The sequence below is a fragment of the Megascapheus bottae genome, chromosome 7 (genome assembly GCF_031878675.1).
Source record: "Megascapheus bottae isolate mThoBot1 chromosome 7, mThoBot2.hap1, whole genome shotgun sequence".
Classification (NCBI taxonomy): domain Eukaryota; kingdom Metazoa; phylum Chordata; class Mammalia; order Rodentia; family Geomyidae; genus Megascapheus; species Megascapheus bottae.
Window position 1 is genome coordinate 32,024,403 of NC_143515.1, and position 20,870 is coordinate 32,045,272.

Consider the following 20,870-nt stretch of genomic DNA (forward strand, 5'->3'; position numbering starts at 1 on the left):
TCATCTGGCTGAACCCTATTTATTAAATGCTGAACTTTTGGGCTCTGTATGTTCTCTCCCTTTCTTATGACAGCTTTACAGATCTAAGGCAAAAGACTAAATAAATTCCTCACCCCTACTTCCTGATACCAAGAGCTGAAGATGGAAGGAAAGAATCATGCTTTCAAGAGTTTGGGGCTCCATTTCCCAGTTTTGAAGCTCATAATCTGACTAGGCTATTTTATTATTTCTCTTCTTTATGCAATTCTGGGCTTAGATGAGGCTCTTGGAACAATTCTTATCCTGGCAAGTCACAGGAAACAAGTGAACACACAGGAAATCTGGTTCCTGAAGGATTTAGGAGGAAGAATGGCTAAGAATTCTCAAGGGAAGCTGCAGATCTAATCTATCAGGGAGTTCAGACCAGGCACCAATGGATACATCCAGAAAATAAATGAGCAACTGATTAGAAAAGTAACAAGTTAACTTTATTTTCAAAGTCCTTTGACATATAAGAAAAAGACAATGGCAAAATCCATACACCATACCCCTGAGAGGTAGAGTACTCCAGGGACAAAAGGGGATAGGGATGGATGTAAAGAGGAGACTCAATATTTTCTAGCTTCAGGAAGTCAGAGAGCACGTCTTAACAACTGGTCAGTGAGAACATCTTAATAACTGGTTACAGATTCTTTATGAAGGTGTTTACCTGAAAAGAAAAAAAAAACCCCAAAGGTTAAATTTCCCATTTTCAGCAGACTATTCAGTGGTCCACCCACAATGTCTACACATATAGTCCCATTAATTTTTTTGTGAGGAAGAAAGGGAAAGGAGGCCTGGAGAAGAAATGTGAGCTGTCCAGAGTCATATAGCACCAGTGGCAAACATGGGAATAGAATCCAGAAGTCTCATTTCCCTGGTTTTACAATACTTTAGAGGGGCAAGTCAGCTGGTAAGCACATGTTACAAGTCAATTATTCAGCAAATATTATTAACCCAACATGCTTTAAAGAATAGAGATTATATATATATAAGCAACTTAAACAAGATCTAATAGGCTTTGGAATGAGAAATGCAATTGGAGATACAAAGCACAAAATTCAATGCAGTAAAATGAAGCAGAGGATGAAAGCACAACAGAGAGAGAAACAGAGAAGGAGTTCAGTTCCTTCTTGCTTACCTTTCCCATTAGTTCTTCTTGTTTCGCTAGTTCTTTAGAAAAATCATCATTGACATCCAATACCAGCACTGGAATGTTCATCAGAGTCTCAAAGTGGAGACTATAAGAAGCATAAACATTAGGTGGACAGGAAAAAAGAAGAAAAAGAAACTAGAGCCAAGTTTCACACACACCAAATTATAATAACTGAAAGAACAGACCTTAATTCATATAGCTTCTTAATGAAACCTCATGTAAACAGCCGTAATAAAGAAGGGGAAGAGAGCATGGCTCAAATGGTATAGTATGTACCTAGAAAGTCTGAGGTCACAAATCCAAATCTTAGTATCACTGTACACAGAAAAATTCACTGAGTTTTTAGAAATGGACATGTGGTTCAAGTGGTAAAACACTATTCTTGAGTGGAAAAGGGAAGCAAGAATCCCAGGCCCTGAGGTCAAGCACCAGTATTGACACCAAAAACAAATAAACAAAATAAATTTAAATTTAACTGGGTGTTGGTGGCTCACACCTATAATCTTAGCTACTCAGGAGTCTGAATATCATGGTTCAAAGCCAGCCAGAGCAGACAAATCCAAGAGACTCTTATCTTCAATTAACCAGCAAAAAAGCTAAATGATACAGCATCAGACTTTAAGCATAAGCATAAAGCTTATGCTTAAATACCAATAACAGTACAAAAACAAAACAAAACAACAAAATAACTTAAAAAAGACTGAGGTGGGGCTTAAAGTGGTAGCATGCTTGTCTTTGTAAACACAGGCTCTCAGCACAAACTCTACTGTAGTACGTGTGTGTGTGTGTGTGTGTGTGTGTGTTTATTTATTAAGATATAAAATCAATATATCAAGTTGAATGAAGAAAGAAAAACAGATTTCTCCTTAGTTTTGAGACCAATACAGAAGGCCAGAGGTCCAACATTTTAGTGGACAATATAGTAAGCTTGAAAGAAAAGTAGGCAGTAACTGGAAGGTCATTGATCTGTCCTAAAAATTTTATTCCTTCATCCTGAGCCAACAATAAAAGCATTAATCCAATATTCAATCTGGGGAAACGTAAAAAACAAAGAGACTAAGAGTATGAGGATATGACCAAGTTTACCCAGGGGCTAGAGAAATATAATCTAATAAAAACTCTCTTGAAACATGCAATTAGAATTGCAACCCCTTTGCAGAACTTGTTGTTTTGATGCTGGTCCTGGGGCTTGAACTCAGGGCCTACGTGCTATCTCTGAGCGTTTCTGCTCATGGCTAGCAGTCTACAGCTTGAGCTACTTTTGACTTTTTGGTGAATAACTGGAGACTCTCATGGACTTTTCTGCCCAGGCTGGCACAGAATCATGATTCTCAGAACTCAGCCTCCTGAGTAGCTAGTGTTATAGGCATGAACAACTGGTTCACATATATTTATTTTCAATTCAAAATTTCTGAGTTGGAAAATGTACCTTTCTATTTTTCTTACAGGACTGTATGTTGAACTTGTTTTGATAAACTGGCTTCAGAAAGCAAGTCCCTGTCTTGCTCTTTTCTCTACTTACATGGTTTTCTTGTGAACAAGCCAGTCTTCATGTTGATTATGAAGCTGCTTGAGATAGGCCAGCTGAATTCCTTTCTCTTCCTCCCTGGCCCTCTGGTGCAGTCTCTTCAAGCAAACCTAAAGGACAATCCCAGGCCCCATTCAGTTAGGCTGCTGTTCTGTTACAATGCAGTTTTGTGGGTCCTAAAACACACAAATCTTCATGTCTACTCTGGCGCTGTCAGTCATGACCTTGCGTCTGCTGCTTTGCTTTCTTATTCAACCTGAAGCTTTACACCATTTTCTCCACTTCCGTCTTAAACCCATTTTTTCTCTGGACTATCCATGGTGGGTTAATGGCAAACAATATCCAAACATTTGGCAAAGGCTGGAACCTATGATTACCCTTCTTTCTCTCAATAATATTAGTAATTCATAAATTCTCTTTAATCTCTCTAATTTCTTCTCTTCTTACTTCTACCCTTGCCAAAAGCATTCTGCCTAGCTGTCTCTTGCAGGTGAAAGTTCATGCAAAGAACCCAGTCCTTACAGGCAGAAGATCTAAGAATCAGTCTACATCACGTACTAGCTATACAATCTTTGTGGGTTTCCACTTCCCCATCCTGTACCCACCCACAGGCTACTAGGAGGACGCACTAAGGTAAGGCATGTGAAGTTCCTTTCAGGAACTGCTCTCCTTTCAACTGCTTCCTTAATCCAGACTTCTATAGGACTGCACAATAGAACAGCATTACTTTCCTAGCTTGAAATATTTTATTTCATATAGTTCCTTAGTGGATATAGCCATAACCACAGGGTTTAAGGAATAGTAAGTAACATGTAAGTGACCTATATATGCCACATATATGTGTGTGTGTGTGTGTGTGTGTGTGTGTATGTTTTTTGTTTTGTTTTGGCCAGTCGTAGGGCTTGAACTACCCCTTGAGCCACAGCGCCACATCAGGTTTAATTGGAGATGAGTCTCACAGATTTTTTTTTTGCTAGTCCTGGGCCTTGAACTCAGGGCCTGAGCACTGTCCTTGGGCCTTCTCAAGGCTAGAGCTCTACCATCTGAGCCTCAGCACCACTTTGTGCATGCTAGGCAAAGCACTCTACCACTAGGCCAAACTCCTTGCAAAAATTCATTGCTTTTTTTTTTTTGGCCAGTCCTGGACTTGAGTTCAGGGCCTGAGCACTGTCCTTGGACTTTCTCAAGGCTAGAACTCTATCACTTGAGACTCAGCACCACTTCTGGCTTTTTTTTTCTATGTATGTGGTAACGAGGAACTGAACCTGGGTCTTCGTGCATGCTAGGCAAGTACTCTACCAGTAGGCCAAACTCCCAGCTCGAGTCTCACAGACTTTTTTTTAGTGCCTGGGCTGGCTTTGAACTGTATTTCTCAGATCTCAGACTCCTGAGTAGGTAGGATTACAGGAATAAGCCACCATGCCTAGTGTATATACGTGATAGCTAGGTAGACAGGTAGACAGACAGCCAGACAGACAGCCAGCCAGCCAGACAGATATCTGGAGATAAGAGCCTCAAGAACTTATCTGCCTGGACTGGCTTTGAACCTTTTCATCAGATCTCAGCCTCCTAAGCAACTAGGATATTAAGTATGAACCACTGGTGTCCATCTTAGATAGATAGCAGATATTATATTTAGTGGTTTTTTTTGTTTTTGTTTTTGTTTTGCCATTTCTGGGGTTGGGCTCAGGGCCTGAGCACTGTCCTTGGGCTTTCTCAAGGCTAGAGCTCTACCACTTGAGCCATAGCACCACTTCTGGCTTTTTTTTCTTTGTATGTGGTACTGAGGAATTGAACCCAGGTCTTTGTGCATGCTAGGCAAACACTCTACCACAAGGCCAAACTCCCAGTCTGAGATTTATATTTAAAAGTGAGGCTTAACATTGATTTCCTTCTCTTTCCTTTGTGGAATTCTATTCTATCCATCTGTAGAAAGTCTGAAGTCATTCACTGGCTCAGAAAACAGTGTTTCCTTCTTTACCTGTTATACAAAGCCACACATTCTACTTGCCCTCAACTTGCTTAGTTCCTCTGCTGGTCTCACTGCTTCAGTAAAATTTGGCCTCCTTCCTGTAAGACAAGCCAAGCTACTTCATACCTCAAAACCTTTGCTCCAAATATTTGTTTTGCCTGAATTGCCCTTGTTCTTCATTCTGTTCAGCAAAACATTATTCAATGTCATCTGTAATGGAAGTATTAATGAATTAACTTATTACCTTAGGATTTTCCTCTTTCAAATACCTAAAAATGTGAACTTTATCCTCAACCATGGTATTGCAATACTCTCAAAGATTTGCCATTTTTGCTGTCTTCCTTTTTACTCTAAGGAACTGAAATGTCTTTCTTTAGGCTTTCCAAACTGATAAGCAGACACAGTTCTCTCTGATCACTACTTTCAATAATCTTCTTATCACTGCCTTTCCTTTCCTCAATTAATAACTGCCGTTTCTAATACTTAGCTATTGCAAACAATGGTATAATGATTAATAGACCAAAAAGTATGAGCATGTGCTTTAATATACTGCCAAATTATCTCTCTATAAATTAGACCATTTAGGTTGGGCACAGTGACTCACACTTGTCAATCCCAGCTACTTTTATTTATTTTTTTTGCCAGTCCTGGTGCTTGAACTCAGGGCCTAAGCGCTGTTCTTGGGCTTTCCTCAAGGCTAGCGTGCTACCACATGAGCCACAGCACCACTTTTGGCTTTTCTATGTATGTGGTACCAAGGAATTGAACCTGGGTCTTTGTGTATGCTGGGCAAGCACTCTACTACTAGGTCAAATTCCTGGCTACAGCTACTTTTTCAATTGGTAAGAATTCAAGTTCAAGAACAACCTATGCAAAAGTAGCAGTGAGATTCTCAATTATAACATTAAAAAAATAAACTGGAGCTGGGTACCAGTGGCTCACATCTATAATCCTAGCTATTCAAGAGGATGAGATCTGAGAACCTAAGTTCAAAGCCAGCTAAGGCTGGAAAGTCAGTGCAACTCTTATCTCTAACCAAAAAGCTAGAAGTGGCATATGACTGAAGTGATACAGTGCTAGTCTTGAGCAAAAAACTCAGGCAGCATTTAGGCTCTGAGTTCAAATCTCAGGACCAGTACATCAGTATAGTAATGCATAGGCACACACACATGCTAAAGTGGGAGTTTTTAAATTCTATTTCTTCCTGTGTAGGGAACAAAAAATATTTCTATTTTTCTTTTTCTTCTTTCTTGGGTCAGGGGGAGATCATGAGGCTTGAACTCTGGGCCTGGGTACTGTCCCTGAGCTCTTCAGCTCAAGGCTACCGCCCTACCCTTGAGCCACAGCCTCATTTCCAGTTTTCTAGAGGTTAATTGGAAATAAGAGTCTCATGGCTTTGTAGTGCTCAGGCTGGCTCTGAACCACAATCCTCAGATCTCAGCCTCCTGAGTAGCTGGGATTACAGGCATGAGCCACAGCACCCAGCTTCTCTCTATTTTTCTAATACCAGGGTTTGGTCTCAGGGCCTTGCACTTGCTCAGCTTACATGCTTGGCTGGCTTTTTGGTGGTTAACAGGAAATAAAAGACTGAAGGATTTTTCTGCCTGGGCTGGCTTCAAATCACCATTCTCTAGATATCACTTTCCTGAGTACAAGAATTATAGGCATAAGCCACAAGCCATTCACACATATCTTCTTCTCTTTTTTTCTCTATTTCTCCCTGTTCTACTAAATTAAATTACTGCCAAAAAAGAGTGAAAGGCTTAGGGCTCAAGTGTCAGAATACTTGCTTAGAACACACAAGGCCTTGGGTTTCATTCTCCCAATATAGTACCAAAAAAAGAGAGAAGCAAATGCACTTATATCCCCACCAGCAAGCAGCTTATTATTTTTTTTTGCTAGATATAGCAAAGCTATGTAATTTTCCTAGGATTAAAAAAAAAACCTGAGTGAATACATTTTAAAATGTTATGGCTATGTTTTCAAGTATACCTGGGACAGAGAAATTCTTCTTATAAAAGCTACTTATAATTATTCACTCACTGCTTTTAGATAAGCATAAAAGAGACTAACATGTCCCTTTAAACAAGTCTACTAATTTGCAATAATAGAGCAAACTCTTCCTGTAAGAAGTCTAGATAAACTCCTATTTTGAGCATGTGGCATAATTCTTACTGTACTGATACAGTTTCACAAATTCTTTAAAAAAAAAGATCTGATAGCTGGGAGTTTGGCCTAGTGGTAGAGTGGTAGAGTGCTTGCCTAGCATGCATGAAGACCCAGGTTCCATTCCTCAGTACCACATACACATAATAAAGCTGGAAGTAGTGCTGTGGCTCAAGTGCTAGAGCTCCAGCCTTGAGAAAGTCCAAGGACAGCGCTCAGGCCCTGAGTTCAAGCTCTGAGACTGAAAAAAAAAAAAGATCTGATGAAACAGAGCTTTTACTTGGGCACACTTCATCTTGGTCCTCACAGAGAAGACATGCCTGACTTTGAAGACAGTAGAAATGCAAATAGCCTGGGATGGATGCTTTTACCAACCTTCTTCCTTACCAAGGAAGGAGAGCCAAGTTGACCTCTTGAGGACACAGGAACTGGACTGTGACTGCAGTCTGCTCATCAGGATCCCAAGTCCCAAACTCAGGTAACATTTTTTGCAGGCACTGACCACACACTGTCACTATCTGCAAGCTCCTGAGACCCACTGGCCAGCTGTACTCTCTTCTTACTAACTCTAAGTAGCAATGATACCCTGCCATTTTTCTTTTGCCCAACCCCCAATCCAGTCCCAAGTTTGGTTTTAGAAATAAAGGGAGCCAAAGGCTCTACTGAGGTCCACCTCATATGCTCTCCGCAGGGCTCAGTGCTAGAATATTGCACACTAGCCTGGGCTTTTATTTAGAGACATTTTAACTTCTATTTTGCTCTTTCTTTGCGTATAGTTACCTCTGAGTCTTACAAGAGAAGCCAGAGTGACTTCAGGGGAAGGATAGAGACACACCTGGGTTCCTGGGCCTAATGCCATTAAAATAGTACTAAAAAATCTCAAAATAAACAAGCTATTTTCTTTCCTGTCATTAGAGTACAATAGTTCTCCAACTCCTCTCATTTTACTTTGGCTGAAATATGTGGAGTAGTCTCCCCCAAAAGACTTGATACCCAACAACAATAATCACCACCATGACAACCATCACCATCCTGCCCCTTCTCACATATCAATCAGAATCCACACAGAAGAAGATTGAGGGAGGAACTGCCTGCTTTCATATAGGTCCCAGTATCTGAGTCCAAACTCTGCTCCCCAGAAACAAGAGCCTATGACCTAGCCAACTGAGTCACAATACTAAAATAGGGCTAAATATCATTGCCTTCTATGCTCTAATCAAAGGCCTTCAGAATATCATCTCCTACTTTCATATGGCCCTAAAATCCAAGGATTTTGTTAAGAGTTACCTGTGGAGAAGCCTGGAGATAGATGAAGCCATGTATTGAAAGTCGGCTAGCAAACTCCCGTAGGAGGAAAGAATGCCAGTCCTGATAGATATGCCATTCGATGTCACTGAGGGAACCATTCTCAAAAAGATTCTTTGCAAAGATATACCTAGTTAGAAACATAAGTGGGAGATGGGATATGGAGGAAAGAAAATAATAGGAAATGGAAAGACAGAGAAAGAGGCAAAAAAAAAAAGTCAATAACCAACTTGTTCCATGTCTGTCTAAACCACTTAACCTTTCTGGCTTCTCATCAATCCTTAGGAAATCTCAATTCTAAACTCACAGTTCCCTCCCTGCACAACACTGCAACGGGGAATAGTACCTAGATGTAGAAACTAAAACCACAGCTTTCCAGATGAGTAGTCATTCAATGTAAGAAAAGGAATTCTATAAGAGGAATTCACTGGTCCCCAACAGTTTGCTCTGCCCTCAGCAGAGGGTCTGTGTAAATGTGTACCCTTGATATTATTTTTATATCAAGGCACCAAACAAAAATCAAGTGAATGCAGGATGAAGCCAATGCCACGTTTAAGGACTAAAAGTTTCTGAATCTCCAACTCAGAGCCATTCTTTGGTTAAAAAAGTGGAGGGAACTGTTTTTACGCTGTGTTATCTTTATGGAACAGGAAATCCATTTCCTACTGACTTCAGTATTACCAAGAAAGCAGACTCCTGCAAAATACTCTTGCTGGCTTGCTTCCTCTGCTGCTGAGCTTCTAAGTCAGATAAACGATGACTAAAGCTGAAAATCCAGCGTTCTCCTTGCTTACTTTGACAAAAGGAGAATCTAGTATATTACAAAATGGAGCTAAATAGAAACCATAGCTTTAGAAGGGTCAATTCCGCTTTCACCTCTCAATCACCTTAATACAAAACACAATTTACATCCTCAACAACGAACTCGTTTCTAAGGTAACACTCAGTAACTGGCTACATCTGGGAAAATGAAATTCAGAATCCTTATGTATGAATGGCTCAGGAAAAAACCAACTACAAAGCTGTGAATGTTGTCGTGATAGTAGGTTTCAGAGGAACTTTCTAAATGTATGTGTGTGTCTGCACATGCACCAATATTGGAGCTGGTACTGTCCCTTAGCTTCTTCCTTTTTTTTTTTGCCAGTCTTGGGGCTTAAACTCAGAGCCTGGGCACTGTCCTTGAGTTTTTTCAAGGTTAGCACTCTACCACTTGAGCCACAGCACCACTTCGAGATATGTGATACTGAGGAATCGAACCCAGGGCTTCGTGCATGCTAGGCAGGCATTCAACCACCAGGCAACACTCTACTTTCACCTTTTTTGGTGGCTAAATAGAGATAAGAACCTCATGGATTTGGGCTGGCTTCAAACTGTGATCTTCAGATCTCAGCAATCTAGGTAGCTAGGATTACAGGTCTGACCACCTGTAAAAAAAAAAAGGGGTGAGGTATTGAGTACCAACAGTAGGGGTAGACCTGTAGACTGAATGAAGAGGCTTTGGAGAGGAAGAGAATATAAGGAATATTTGGGCACTCTGTTCTAAAATCACATGCCCATGTGTCCTTTAATTCAATCAGAAAAAGACTTCTTTCTCCTTGTAATTCACTCTCCCAATACCTATTCTTCCTTTGGAACATATACACACTACACATACATGAGCAGATATTCTGAGAACATATCCAGTCTTCATTGGACAATATCCTTAGAGAGTCAAGGACTAGATTTGCCTCCTCTGTGACCGATTCTGCCTGAATATAGGATGTAGCCATTGGTTGAAATGGAGTCTCTTAAACTCTTTTTGTCTGATCTGGACTTTAACCGTAATCCTTGATCACTGCCTCTAAGTAGTTAGGATGACAGGGTTGAGCCACCATGCCAAGCTATTCATCCTTTTTCATTCTTCAAGAAAGGATGTTTAGGAATCTAGAGGCATGACTCAAGTGATAGAGTGCCAGCCAGTGAGCAAAGACATGAGGCCCTGAGTTCAAATTCTAGACCTGGAAACTGAATAGGCATCCCCCCCACACACACACAAAATTTCAAAGTACAATTTTGTTTTATGGGCAATACTAGAGTTTGAACTCTGGTTGTACCATCTGAACTATGCTTCCAGTGCTGCTTTTTGCCTTTGTTCTTTTTATTGGAGTCTCACAGACTTTTTTTTTATTTTTTGCCTCAGTTGCCTTTAAATCATAATCCTTTGGATTTTAGCCCCCTGAGCAGCTAGGATTACAGACTTAGGTCACCAGTACCTATCACCAAAGTACGATTTCAATAGCTATAGCAGTACAAGATCTATAAAGGAGAGAGAACTGCAGAACTTGAGCTTCTAGCTGGCAGAAGGCTTGGTGATTTACCTGTCGCTGTACACAGACCTCTCAAGGATCTGTACTGGCTTCTCGGCTTGCAAAAGTTTTTCAGAGAAAGGCTCCAGCTGTATTTTCAGACGGCTTATAAAGGAGTATGTCTGGAATGTGTAGGACCATCGTGTTGGCTCCTGATACATCATGTCCAGCAAGTTTCCAAGACGTGGGGTAGTATTATCCTACAGGGGATGACAAAGGCAGAGAATTTCCTAGAAGGTGTGTTTATTTCACAGTATATAGTTAACTCTACGCCCTTTTCCCAAAAGGCTTAATACTCAATGCAAAAAGAAATTTCAAGGACTGGTGGTATGCTTCCAGTGGTAGAGACTTGCCTGGCAGTAGAATGAGGCACCCAGTTTAATCCCTAGCACCATTAAAAACAAAAAACAAATTTCCTTCTTAAAAAAATACAGGAAAGAGTGAGTACCAGTAGGAGTGAGGATGGCTACAAAAGGGAGTGAATGAGCATGGACATGGTTGATGTAGTTAATTTTCAGTACAAGGTACAGTATAATGAAACCCGCAGAGTTTTAAGAAGGAGGTACTGATGGCTTACACTATAATCCTAGCTCCTCAGCAAGCTGAGGCCTGGAGAATCGCAGTTTGTAGTCAGTCTTGGCAAAACACTTCAAGAGATTGCATGGCAAATTAATCAGTAAAATGACAAACAGGAAGTATGGTTCAAGTAGTAGAGCAAACTGAATAGCAAGCAAACTGAGCTGAGCAAGCAGACTGAGACCTGAGATCACAAAGCCCTGGTACCCCCCCACACACATACACCTCAGTAGGTCATAATTATAATCCTAGATCTCAAAAGCTATTCCGGAGGCTGAGATCTGAGGATTGAGGTTCAGAATCAGACTAGACAGAAAATCTGAGAAACTCTGATTTTTAATTAACCGTAGAAGTGGAGGAGCAGTTTAAGTTCCAGCCATGAGCCAAAAACCTGTGTAAGAACACAAGATCCCCGAGTTCAAGTTCCAGCATGGGCACAGAGAAAAGGGGGCAAGGGTTTTGAGACAGAGGGGTGATACTGATTGGAATACATAGTATATGTGTGTGGAAATGTCACAATGAACTCCCCCTTGTAAAACTAATGTATGCTAATGAAAAAATACAATCAGATCCTCCAGCTTACTAGAAACCTGAGGAAGAGACTTTCCTGCCTTATTAGACAAAAATCTGTTAGAATGAGGTTACACACCACCTTCAATATAACAGAAGAGAATAAGCAAAACTCATTCATGGACTTGTCAGGGGTGGGAGGAGTGAACAGTCAATGACCCTTTAGATTTCTACTTTGATCCAGGCACCAATGGCTCATGCCTGTAATCCTAGCTTCTCAGAAGGCTGAGATTTGAGGATCTTCCTCAAAGCCAGACTGGCCAAAAGAGTCTATGAAGACACTTATCTCTTCTAAAAAGGCTAGAAGTACAGCTGTGGCTCAAGTAGTACAGTGCTAACTGAGCAAAAAGCTAAAGATCAGCACCCAGGCACTGAGTTAAAGCCCTAGTACCAGCACTAAATAAATAAACACACATGCAAATACAATTCCACTTGGAATAAAATCCTTTTACCATAACACTATATTAACTTTTTTCTATTTATTTGTATCTCCGCTTCCCAGTTTTGATTGTTAACTGGGGATAAGAGTTTCACAGATTCTCTCTGCCTGGGGTGGTTTCTAAATGAGACTATCAGATCTCAGCCTCAGCCTACTGAATAGTGATGATTACAGATATGAGCCAAGTGTCAAGCCTTGTCTGACTTTCTTTTGAGACTCTGTTTATAGCAATTTCTTTTTAAAACTTTAAGGTAGTTTTCTTTTTAAAGCAACTGCTTATTTCATAGTCCAACTAACCAACAAATAAAACCAATAGAAATCTATACCTTTCACAGAAGGGTTACACTTTACTAAAACAAACACCATTCCAGAGACTTTATGAAATGCACACAAAAAAAGGATGACTAGAATATAAAGAGTCAGATGGTTAGGCAGAAAGTATTGTGGAGGGAATCTCAGGAAGCTTCTGGGAAAGCAGCAATCAGCTGGGAAGTAAATGGTTTATGGAATGTTCAGAGATGGAAATAGGAATTAGGAAGACAGCACGTCCAAGTAGAGACAAAGATATAGGAGAGGAAAAAAAGATTAAACATTAGGTGACAATAAGTAGTCCAAGCTGGCTAAACAGAACTTGGATTATAAAGGCCCTTTGAGAGGCTTCAGCAGATGATTACACCATTGATAGGATGCATGTAACACTTTCCTACAATAGAAGCTACCTTTTCTATTCCAAGGCAGAAGAAAGACATTTTTAAACACCAAACACTCAGAAATTATACCACCCACATACATTTCTAAAAAAAAAAGTCTTGCTGGTGCAAGTGGCATTATGTATTAACCATTAAAGCAAGTTGTGGAAGTAGTGTTGAAGTTCAAGGGTTATAGCACCAGCGGTGAGTGGAAAAGCCCCGAGTTCAAGCCCCAGTACTGGCACTAGAATATATCCCAGCCAAATGAAAAATGAGTCCAAATAAACAGTGAAGGGCTAGGAAAGTGGCTTAGTGGTAGGGTGCTTGTCATGCATACATGAAGCCCTGGGTTTGGTTCCTCAGTACCACATAAACAGAAAAAGTCAGAAGTGGTACTTTGGCTCAAGTGCCAGAGTGCTAATTAGTGGTGCTGTGGCTTAAGTGGTAGAGTGCTAGCCTTGAGCAAAAAGAAGCTCAAGGACAGTAAGTAGGCTGAGTTCAATGCCCTAGGACTGGGAAAAAAAAAAAAAGAATGAAGAAACAGGAAGGAAGCAGGACACGGTGGCACATGCTATGATATTATGCAGCAGTTAGGAGGCTAAGGCAGGGGGATTGCACATTTGAGTCCAGGCTGAGATATATGGCAAGATCTTGTTACAAAAACAAAAACAAAAAGAAATGAGTCTTTAATTCCTATATCTGTGTGGGGAGAAGAAAATGTTTCTCTTTTTCAATTTCTTCTTATTTCACCCTTGTATTAAAATAAATCCTTGCTAAAATGTCAAAAAAAAAAAGAAAATGAAAAAAAGGAAAACAAGATAGGGGTAAATATGGTGAAGAAAAAACAGTGGTCAGTAATAAAACTAGGAGTTAATGGTTGGGAGTTTGGCCTAGTAGTAGAGTGCTTGCCTAGCATACATGAAGACCTGGGTTTGATTCTTCAGTATCACACACTTCCAGTAAAAGCCGGAAGTGGTGCTGTGGCTCAAGTGGTAGAGCTCTAGCTTTGAGAAAACCCAAGCACAGTGCTCAGGCCCTGAGTTCAAGCCCCAGGATTGGCAATAAAACAAAAAACGAAAGAAAAAATACAAACAGCATATGGGGGCTAGTATTCTTTACATATAATGAGACCTCAAAAAGCCACTATAAAAAAGATGAAGATGGGGCTGGGAGTGTGGCCTAATGGTAGAGTGCTTGCCTAGCACGCAGGAACCTCTGGGTTTGATTCCTTGGTACCACATACACAGAAAAAGCTGGAAGTATACTATGGCTCAAGTGGTAGAGTGATAGCTCTGGGAAAGCTCAAGGACAGTGAGTGCTCAGGCCCTGAGTTCTGGCCCAAGGACTGGCAAAGAAAGAAGGAAAGAAAGAAGGGGGGAAGGGAAGAGGGAGGGAGGGGAAGGGAGAAAGGGAGAGAGAAGAAGTGGGAGGGGAGAGGAAGAGGGGGAAGGAGGGAGGGAGCCTCCAGAAGTGGAGGTGTGGCTCCAGTAAAACCACAATCTTGTGTAAAACAGCTAAAGGGACCATGTTATGTGAGTTTGAGTCCCAGTACTGGCATACACACACAAAATCTAATTATTAAAAAAAGGTTAAGATACAGGGATATTCATCATTGAAACACTGTTCTTAATAGAGAAAATAGAAAGCTAAATTCTCAAAATATAGGACTGGATAATTAGGTGGTAGTATTTTGTATTATACGGTATACTATATTTTTGAAACTGTATTACTGTGGAAGGCCTTCGTCTATCAATTTTTGTTTTAAAGAAGCAAATGTGGTCCAGGTGCTGGTGGCTTACACCAGCTGCTCAGGTGAATCATAGTTCAAATCCAGCATGGGCAGGCAAGTCCCTGAGACTCTTGTTTCCAATTAACACCAAAAAGCCAAAAATAGAGCTGTGGCTCAAACCAAAAAAGCTCATGGACAGTGCCCAGGGCTTGAGTTTAAGCCCTTGGATCAGAAACAAACAAAAACACATATGTGCATATACAAGCGCTTATGTAAGCATATATGAGGACTGAGGTTCAAAGCCAGGGCGAGCACTAAAGACTGTGAGACTCTTATCTCCAATCAACCACTAGAAAACGGAAGTGGTGCTATGGCTCAAGGGATAGGGCAATAGACTTGAGCTGAAGAGCTCAGGGACAGTGCCTAGGCCCAGAGTCCAAACCCCACAACCAACACCCCCCCCCAAAAAAAAGGCGTAACAATATAAAACAACAACAACAACAAAGCCACAAATGATACCGGTAATAGCTTAACTGAAGAAAGTCTCTATGGGGACAGAAATTTTCTCATGAAATGTCAGTTAAGATGATGGCTGATACCAGCACAACCATGTTCACTGCATCATTATGTACCAGAGTGAAGATATAGGACCAACACAGAATGCCTCTCAGTAGATGATTGGATCAATAAAATGTGGTAGTTATATATAATGGAATTCTTCTTCTTTTTTTTGCCAATCCTGGGCTTGAGCTCAGAGCCTGAGCATTGTCCTTGGACTTTCTCAAGGCTAGAGCTCTACCACTTTGAGCCTCAGCACCACTTCTGGCTTTTTTCTATGTATGTGGTACCAAGGAATTAAACCCCAGTCTTCATGCATGCTAGGCAAGCACTCTACCTGCCCCTAGGCCGAACTCCCGGCCCTTCTATGCTCCCATCTGAAAGAATGACATGCTCCATTTGTAAGGAAATGGAAAGACTTGGAAAAAATCATATTAAATGAAGTAAGCCAGACTCAAAGAAGCACAGGTTCCATGTTTTCTCTCATTTGTAATAATTAGTACATGTTTTCCCTCATTTGTAATAATTAGTACATGTCTAAGATAGCCCTAGAAGAGGATCACAATAGCTCAACAAATATGGTTGGTTTTTGTGCCAGTCCTGGGGCTTGACTCAGGGCCTAGGCAGTGTCTTCAGGTTTTCTCAAGGCTAGCACTCTACTACTTAAATCGTAACATCATTTCTATCTTTTTCTGTATATATGGTAACCAGGAATCGAACCTAGGGCTTTATGTGTGCTAGGCAGAGCACTTTAACACAAGGCCACACTCCCGGCCCCAGCTTAAAAGGTATGTACATATTACTATGTAAGGTGAGGCTAAGTGAAATGAGATACAGAAATAAGAGGTTTCTCTTTGTTGTTATGGTCTTTAATGTACTGTCTGAAGATAGTTCCTTTTTTTTCTTCTCCTTTAGCTTATCCCCATTGTCACTGTATTTATATTTGTTGTGCACTGTGTCTTGTTTATCTTAATTGGGGAAGAAAAGGGGAACAACAAAATGATGAGACAAAATACAAAGGGCAAACCAATGCAACAGTGACACAAGACAATATGTTGGAAATGACCTTTACAACTTGGCGGGGGGTGGAGGCGGGAAAGTGGGAGAAAAACCATGGAGGGGGCAACAATGTTTGATAAGAAATGTACTCATTGCCTTACGTATACAACTGTCATCCTTCTGTATATCACTTTAACAATTAAAAAAAAGAAAGATGTTGGCTGAGGCTACAAATCAAAGGCTAAACTGGGGTTGAAGGCCCTACTTCTAAGACCACTCCAGTACCTGTTGGCAAGGGGCATCAGTTCCTCGCTGAGTGAGCTTGATAGCAATACTCAATGATGTGGTAGCTGGCTCCCCCCCAGGGAGCTATGTGTCTTCTATGACCTACCATAGAAGCTTTCACAGTTATTTCTGCCATTCTATTCATTAAAAATATGTCATAAAATCCAGCCCTTATCTGAGGAGAGGAAAAATGAGGTTCAAGTCTTGAAGGGAAGACTGTCAAACAATTTGTGAATATATTCCGAAATCCTAACAGGTTGCCTGTGGCATATGTAGAAAATGACATAATTTACTTCTAAATGAAAAAGTTTATTTCACACATACGTGTGGACACACATGCATGTATGTACATGTATACACTACTTTTTTCCATATATTTTTATTGTAATTAATAGAAGGGTTATTATATTCACCAGATAGAAGGTGTATTACTTCACAAATATTGATACCCTTTCTCATGTCTTGGTCCCCATTTCCCTCCCTCACTCCCCCCGCTTATCTTGATTTCCCCTCTTCCCTATCCAATTTCAAATAACCAATTAAGTGTACACTACTTTCTATCACTAAGAGTCCTTCTGGAATCCTGTTTAGCTCTGAATACCATTCACAGCAAATTCTAAGTGGAAAATGAAAGATGAGGAACTTATCACATAAGACAAAGCTATTTTACAATGAAAAATAGACTGGAGGAAAATGAGAAATGTTTGGCTTCAAGGAAATAAAACATGAGGGTGCCAGGTGTTTGGCCTAGTGGTAGCCACAAAGACCCAGGTTTGATTCTTTAGTACTACATACACAGAAAAAGCTGGAAGTGGGTGATGCCCTAGTGGTCAAACTCTGGCCTTGAGAAAACCCAAGGACAGTGCTCAGACTGAAGAAGAGAGAAAAAGTGGGCTATCCTTGCCTTCACCCACACCTAGCGTTATCATGTAGTAAAGCTAAAGAACTCAAGAGGCAGAATTTGAACCAGGTCAGAGTGTCAGATGATCAATGTGTTTCAATATAAGAAAGAAGTGTCTAACAATTAAGAGTTAGAAAAAACAAGCTACTTCAGACTGAGGAGTTCATAAAGCCTGATGGGCCATGGTGCTACCATTCCCTCAGCTACTAAAGGTTGCACATTAAAAAAGATGTGGTTCCTGTAGAAAGCAACTCTATAGTCTTTACCAAAGAAGCAAGCCTGCTACTGGGACCTGTGTGATGAGGTGCACGCAAAACACATGGTGTTAAGTGCCAGTGGCTCAGGCTTCTAATCCTAGAGACTCGTGAGACTGTCATCTGAGGATTGTGGTTTGAAGTCAGCCCAGGAAGAAAGTCCATGAGTCTTTTTATCTCCAATTAGCTACCAAAAAACTGGAATTGGATCTGTGGCTCAAACAGTAGAGTGCTAACCTTGAGCATTAATGCTCAGGGACAGCACTCAGACCCTGTGTTCAAGGCTCAAGACTGGCATAAAAACAAACACATGGTGGGTTGGGAGTCTGGCCTAGTGGTAGAGTGCTTGCCTAGTATGCACGAAGACCCGGGTTCAACTTCTCGGTACCACATACATAGAAAAAAGCTGAAAGTGGTACTGCAGCTCAAGTGGTAGAGCTCTAGCCTTGAGAAAGTCAAGGACAGTGCTCAGGCCCTGAACTCAAACTCAGGACTGGCAAAACAAAACAAAACAAAAACACCAAAAAAACCAAAACAAAACACAAAACCACATGGTGCTTAACATGGTACAGTGCCTGGCATACACTAAGTATGTACTTTATAAATGTTAGCTATTACCTCTATTTTGACTCAAAGTGTGACAAGATGCTTTCTAAGGTTCCATTTCTAAGACTTTGTCATTAATTATTGATTCTGATGGTCAGCTGCAGTCAAAATAATATGAAAACCCAAGGGTAGTAATGAATGACAAAACTCATCTTCAAAGCTAAACATGTTTTGGGAAACCACAAAGAAAAGAGACAAGCACTTACATAGACATAAAAACCACAAAAATCAAAACTAAACTTATTCAAACAAGTCATATCCTTTCTGGTGCAAATGTGGTCTACTTTCTGGAATGAAGCTATTTTAAATAGGAGACAAGCCGAGCTACTTCATCTCCTCAGAGAAAATTAAATTATTATAATTAGATTACTCACCCATGCCTGCCAACTACCCACCACAACTGGAAACTTACTTTTTGGGTGCCAACAGCTTGGATATTCTGCCATGTTGCCACAGGTTCTGTAGCAACGTGCCACTCTGGGTAAGTTTTAGTGAGTAACTTCACGAAGGTGGACTTCCCCACAGCTGCAATGCAAACAGCACGTGTTGGGATGTGTCCCAAAGCAGGCTAAGGAAAAAGGCTACTACTACACTCTGTCACTCACACAAACAAGCACCAGACTTCCCAATTTCAAAACTTATTACACGTATCAGTTACTGATGGGTGAGGCAGTCACCATAGTACCTTCAAGTAACAGGAAGGAGAAATTCTGAGGATCTGATTTGCAAATTTGATGGCCAACCTCCCAGAGACAGAGTATTTAGTAGCAGTTAAAAATGCAGAACCATAAGAGTTACATAGATTATAAAGCTTCAGTCACAGTTCTACTGGTTCTATGCCAATCTAAAAATTACAAGTAGATATGAAAACAGTTATGATCCTCATTCATCTAACAAATCTAACAAATTTTTATGGGATGCTATGTGCTCAGGACTATCCAACCCCAAGGTATAATAGTGAACAAAACACTGAATGGATGTTGTACTCATAGCACTAGTACAGATGACAGATACTAAAACATACAAATAAACTGTGTAAGGAAGGAACAATGGAGAATAAATCTAATATACTTCAAGAGGTCAGGAAAGGCTCCTTAAAAAATTAAATAAATAAAAGGCATATGAAATAAGATCCCAACAGATGAAAAGTTAGACAGACCAAGGACAAGAGAAGGATAATCCATGGACAAGGATGAGCAAAGGCCTGGGAGAAAAAAAGGACTCAGCATATGACAGGACATTGAAGTCAGAGTCTATAGAAGAAGGTAGGAGGGTTACAGCATGGGCACATGATGGAGAAAAGTGGCTCAAGATGGAGTGAGGCAGGCAGACAGTAAGTTCAGGGTCAAGTCACACAAGGACTTGCAGGTATGGGAAGAAGTTTGACTAAGAAGGGCAAAGGAAACTCAGTGAGAATGGGATTTAGGCAGGGAAATTACCAATTCCTGTGATCTTAGTTACCTGGAAGCTGAAACTGGGAGGATAAAGAGTTGAAGTAACCCTAGGCAGTAAAGTCTAAGAGACTCTATCTCAAAATGTCAGACTAGAGGCATAGTTTAAGTAGTAGAGCCGCAAGCCAGTAAGCTGAGCAAGAATTTAAGGCCAAAATTTCAAGCCCCAGAACAAAGAAAAGAAAAAGAGAAAAGATCATTAGGTAAGAGATTTGAAGCGGAAGTAGTCAGATCAGTCTGAAGTTTATAGTAGCTTCACCATAGCGATGGCAAGAAGATGCAAAGTAGCTGCTTCCAGAAATATTTTATAGGTAGTCAACCTAGTACCGTAACACTAGAATTATCTTTTTTCCATTTACATCAACCGTTGGCCACACCTCTCCTGAGCTCTGGATATACAGAGCCCTCCAGATTTCTCCATTTGGACATCCCATGAATACCTCAGTCAATATATTGCCCAAACGTACCCAACAAACTGAGCTTCCCACCGTATCCTGGACTTTGGGGCTATGGCAACAATCATCCATTCACTGTCAGAACTTCCTCCTTTGCCAAACCCCAAGTGGCCCTTTGCTGCTATTTGCCCTCATTTGTCCTTTTCTCTTCATTCCCATTTCCATCTCAAAATCATCTCTTCCCTTGCCAACTCAAGCTGGTTCTCTTCAGTACAACCTCCACAGCAGCAACAATGCATATGAAACACTGCTTAAAATCCTTTCACTGCTACTGTCTTCATAATAAAATCCAAACCTGTTAGCATGCAAGATCTATGAGATACACAGGATGCATTCTCTGCAGGTATTCTCTGTCTGTAGTTTTCCTGTACTCCGCCGGACCAAGCTACAGGCAACCACAATCGTACTGTGCTCTCTCTTGCAAATGTGACTTTGCATTGCTTTTCATTTGCTCTTCATCAGGTCTACTCCTACTCAGTCTTTAAGATTCTGCTCCCTTGTACCTCCTGTGTAAGCCTTTCCAAACCAATACCTCTCAACTGGATTAGCTAACCATCCTTTGTGCTTGGCTCATATCCCAAATGAGTCCATCACTGCAACTGTACTTGTGCTTCTCCAAGTAGAAGATGGGATCCTCAGGTTAAGAGAACAAAGCTCTAGCCTAAGGTGATGCCAGAACAAATAAAACACATGTTAATTTCAGTTTCCTCTGAAATTTACATTTGTGAAAAACAACCACTACTACAAGGAAAGCGATCATTGGAAATTTATTTTAGAGATCCATCTCCTCTATCAGAAGTGGTCTTTATCAAGTAGAATCCATCCTCGAGAAGAATTCAAATGGAACCCAGCGAAAGAAGAAAAACAT

The 20,870-nt window shown here is 40.7% G+C and overlaps 1 protein-coding gene across 5 annotated transcripts in view; it reads right to left on the reverse strand.

Annotated features, from left to right (window-relative positions):
- Positions 1-445: 445 nt before the first annotated feature.
- Positions 446-20,870, reverse strand: part of Dguok (deoxyguanosine kinase) — a 33,027-nt gene continuing 12,602 nt past the window's right edge. The window contains exons 2-8 of one of the 5 annotated variants that reach the window (XM_090336667.1): positions 18,509-18,621; positions 10,503-10,690; positions 8,128-8,275; positions 4,801-4,884; positions 2,697-2,812; positions 1,160-1,259; positions 446-688 (exon numbers count right to left, since the gene is read on the reverse strand). In XM_090336667.1, the coding sequence (XP_090192793.1) occupies positions 662-688; positions 1,160-1,259; positions 2,697-2,812; positions 4,801-4,884; positions 8,128-8,275; positions 10,503-10,690; positions 18,509-18,621 (776 nt within the window). In that variant the 3' untranslated portion in view covers positions 446-661. The remainder of the gene's footprint in view (positions 689-1,159; positions 1,260-2,696; positions 2,813-4,800; positions 4,885-8,127; positions 8,276-10,502; positions 10,691-18,508; positions 18,622-20,870) is intronic. The other 4 variants (XM_090336668.1, XM_090336669.1, XM_090336671.1 and 1 more) reach the window with 4 other exon arrangements.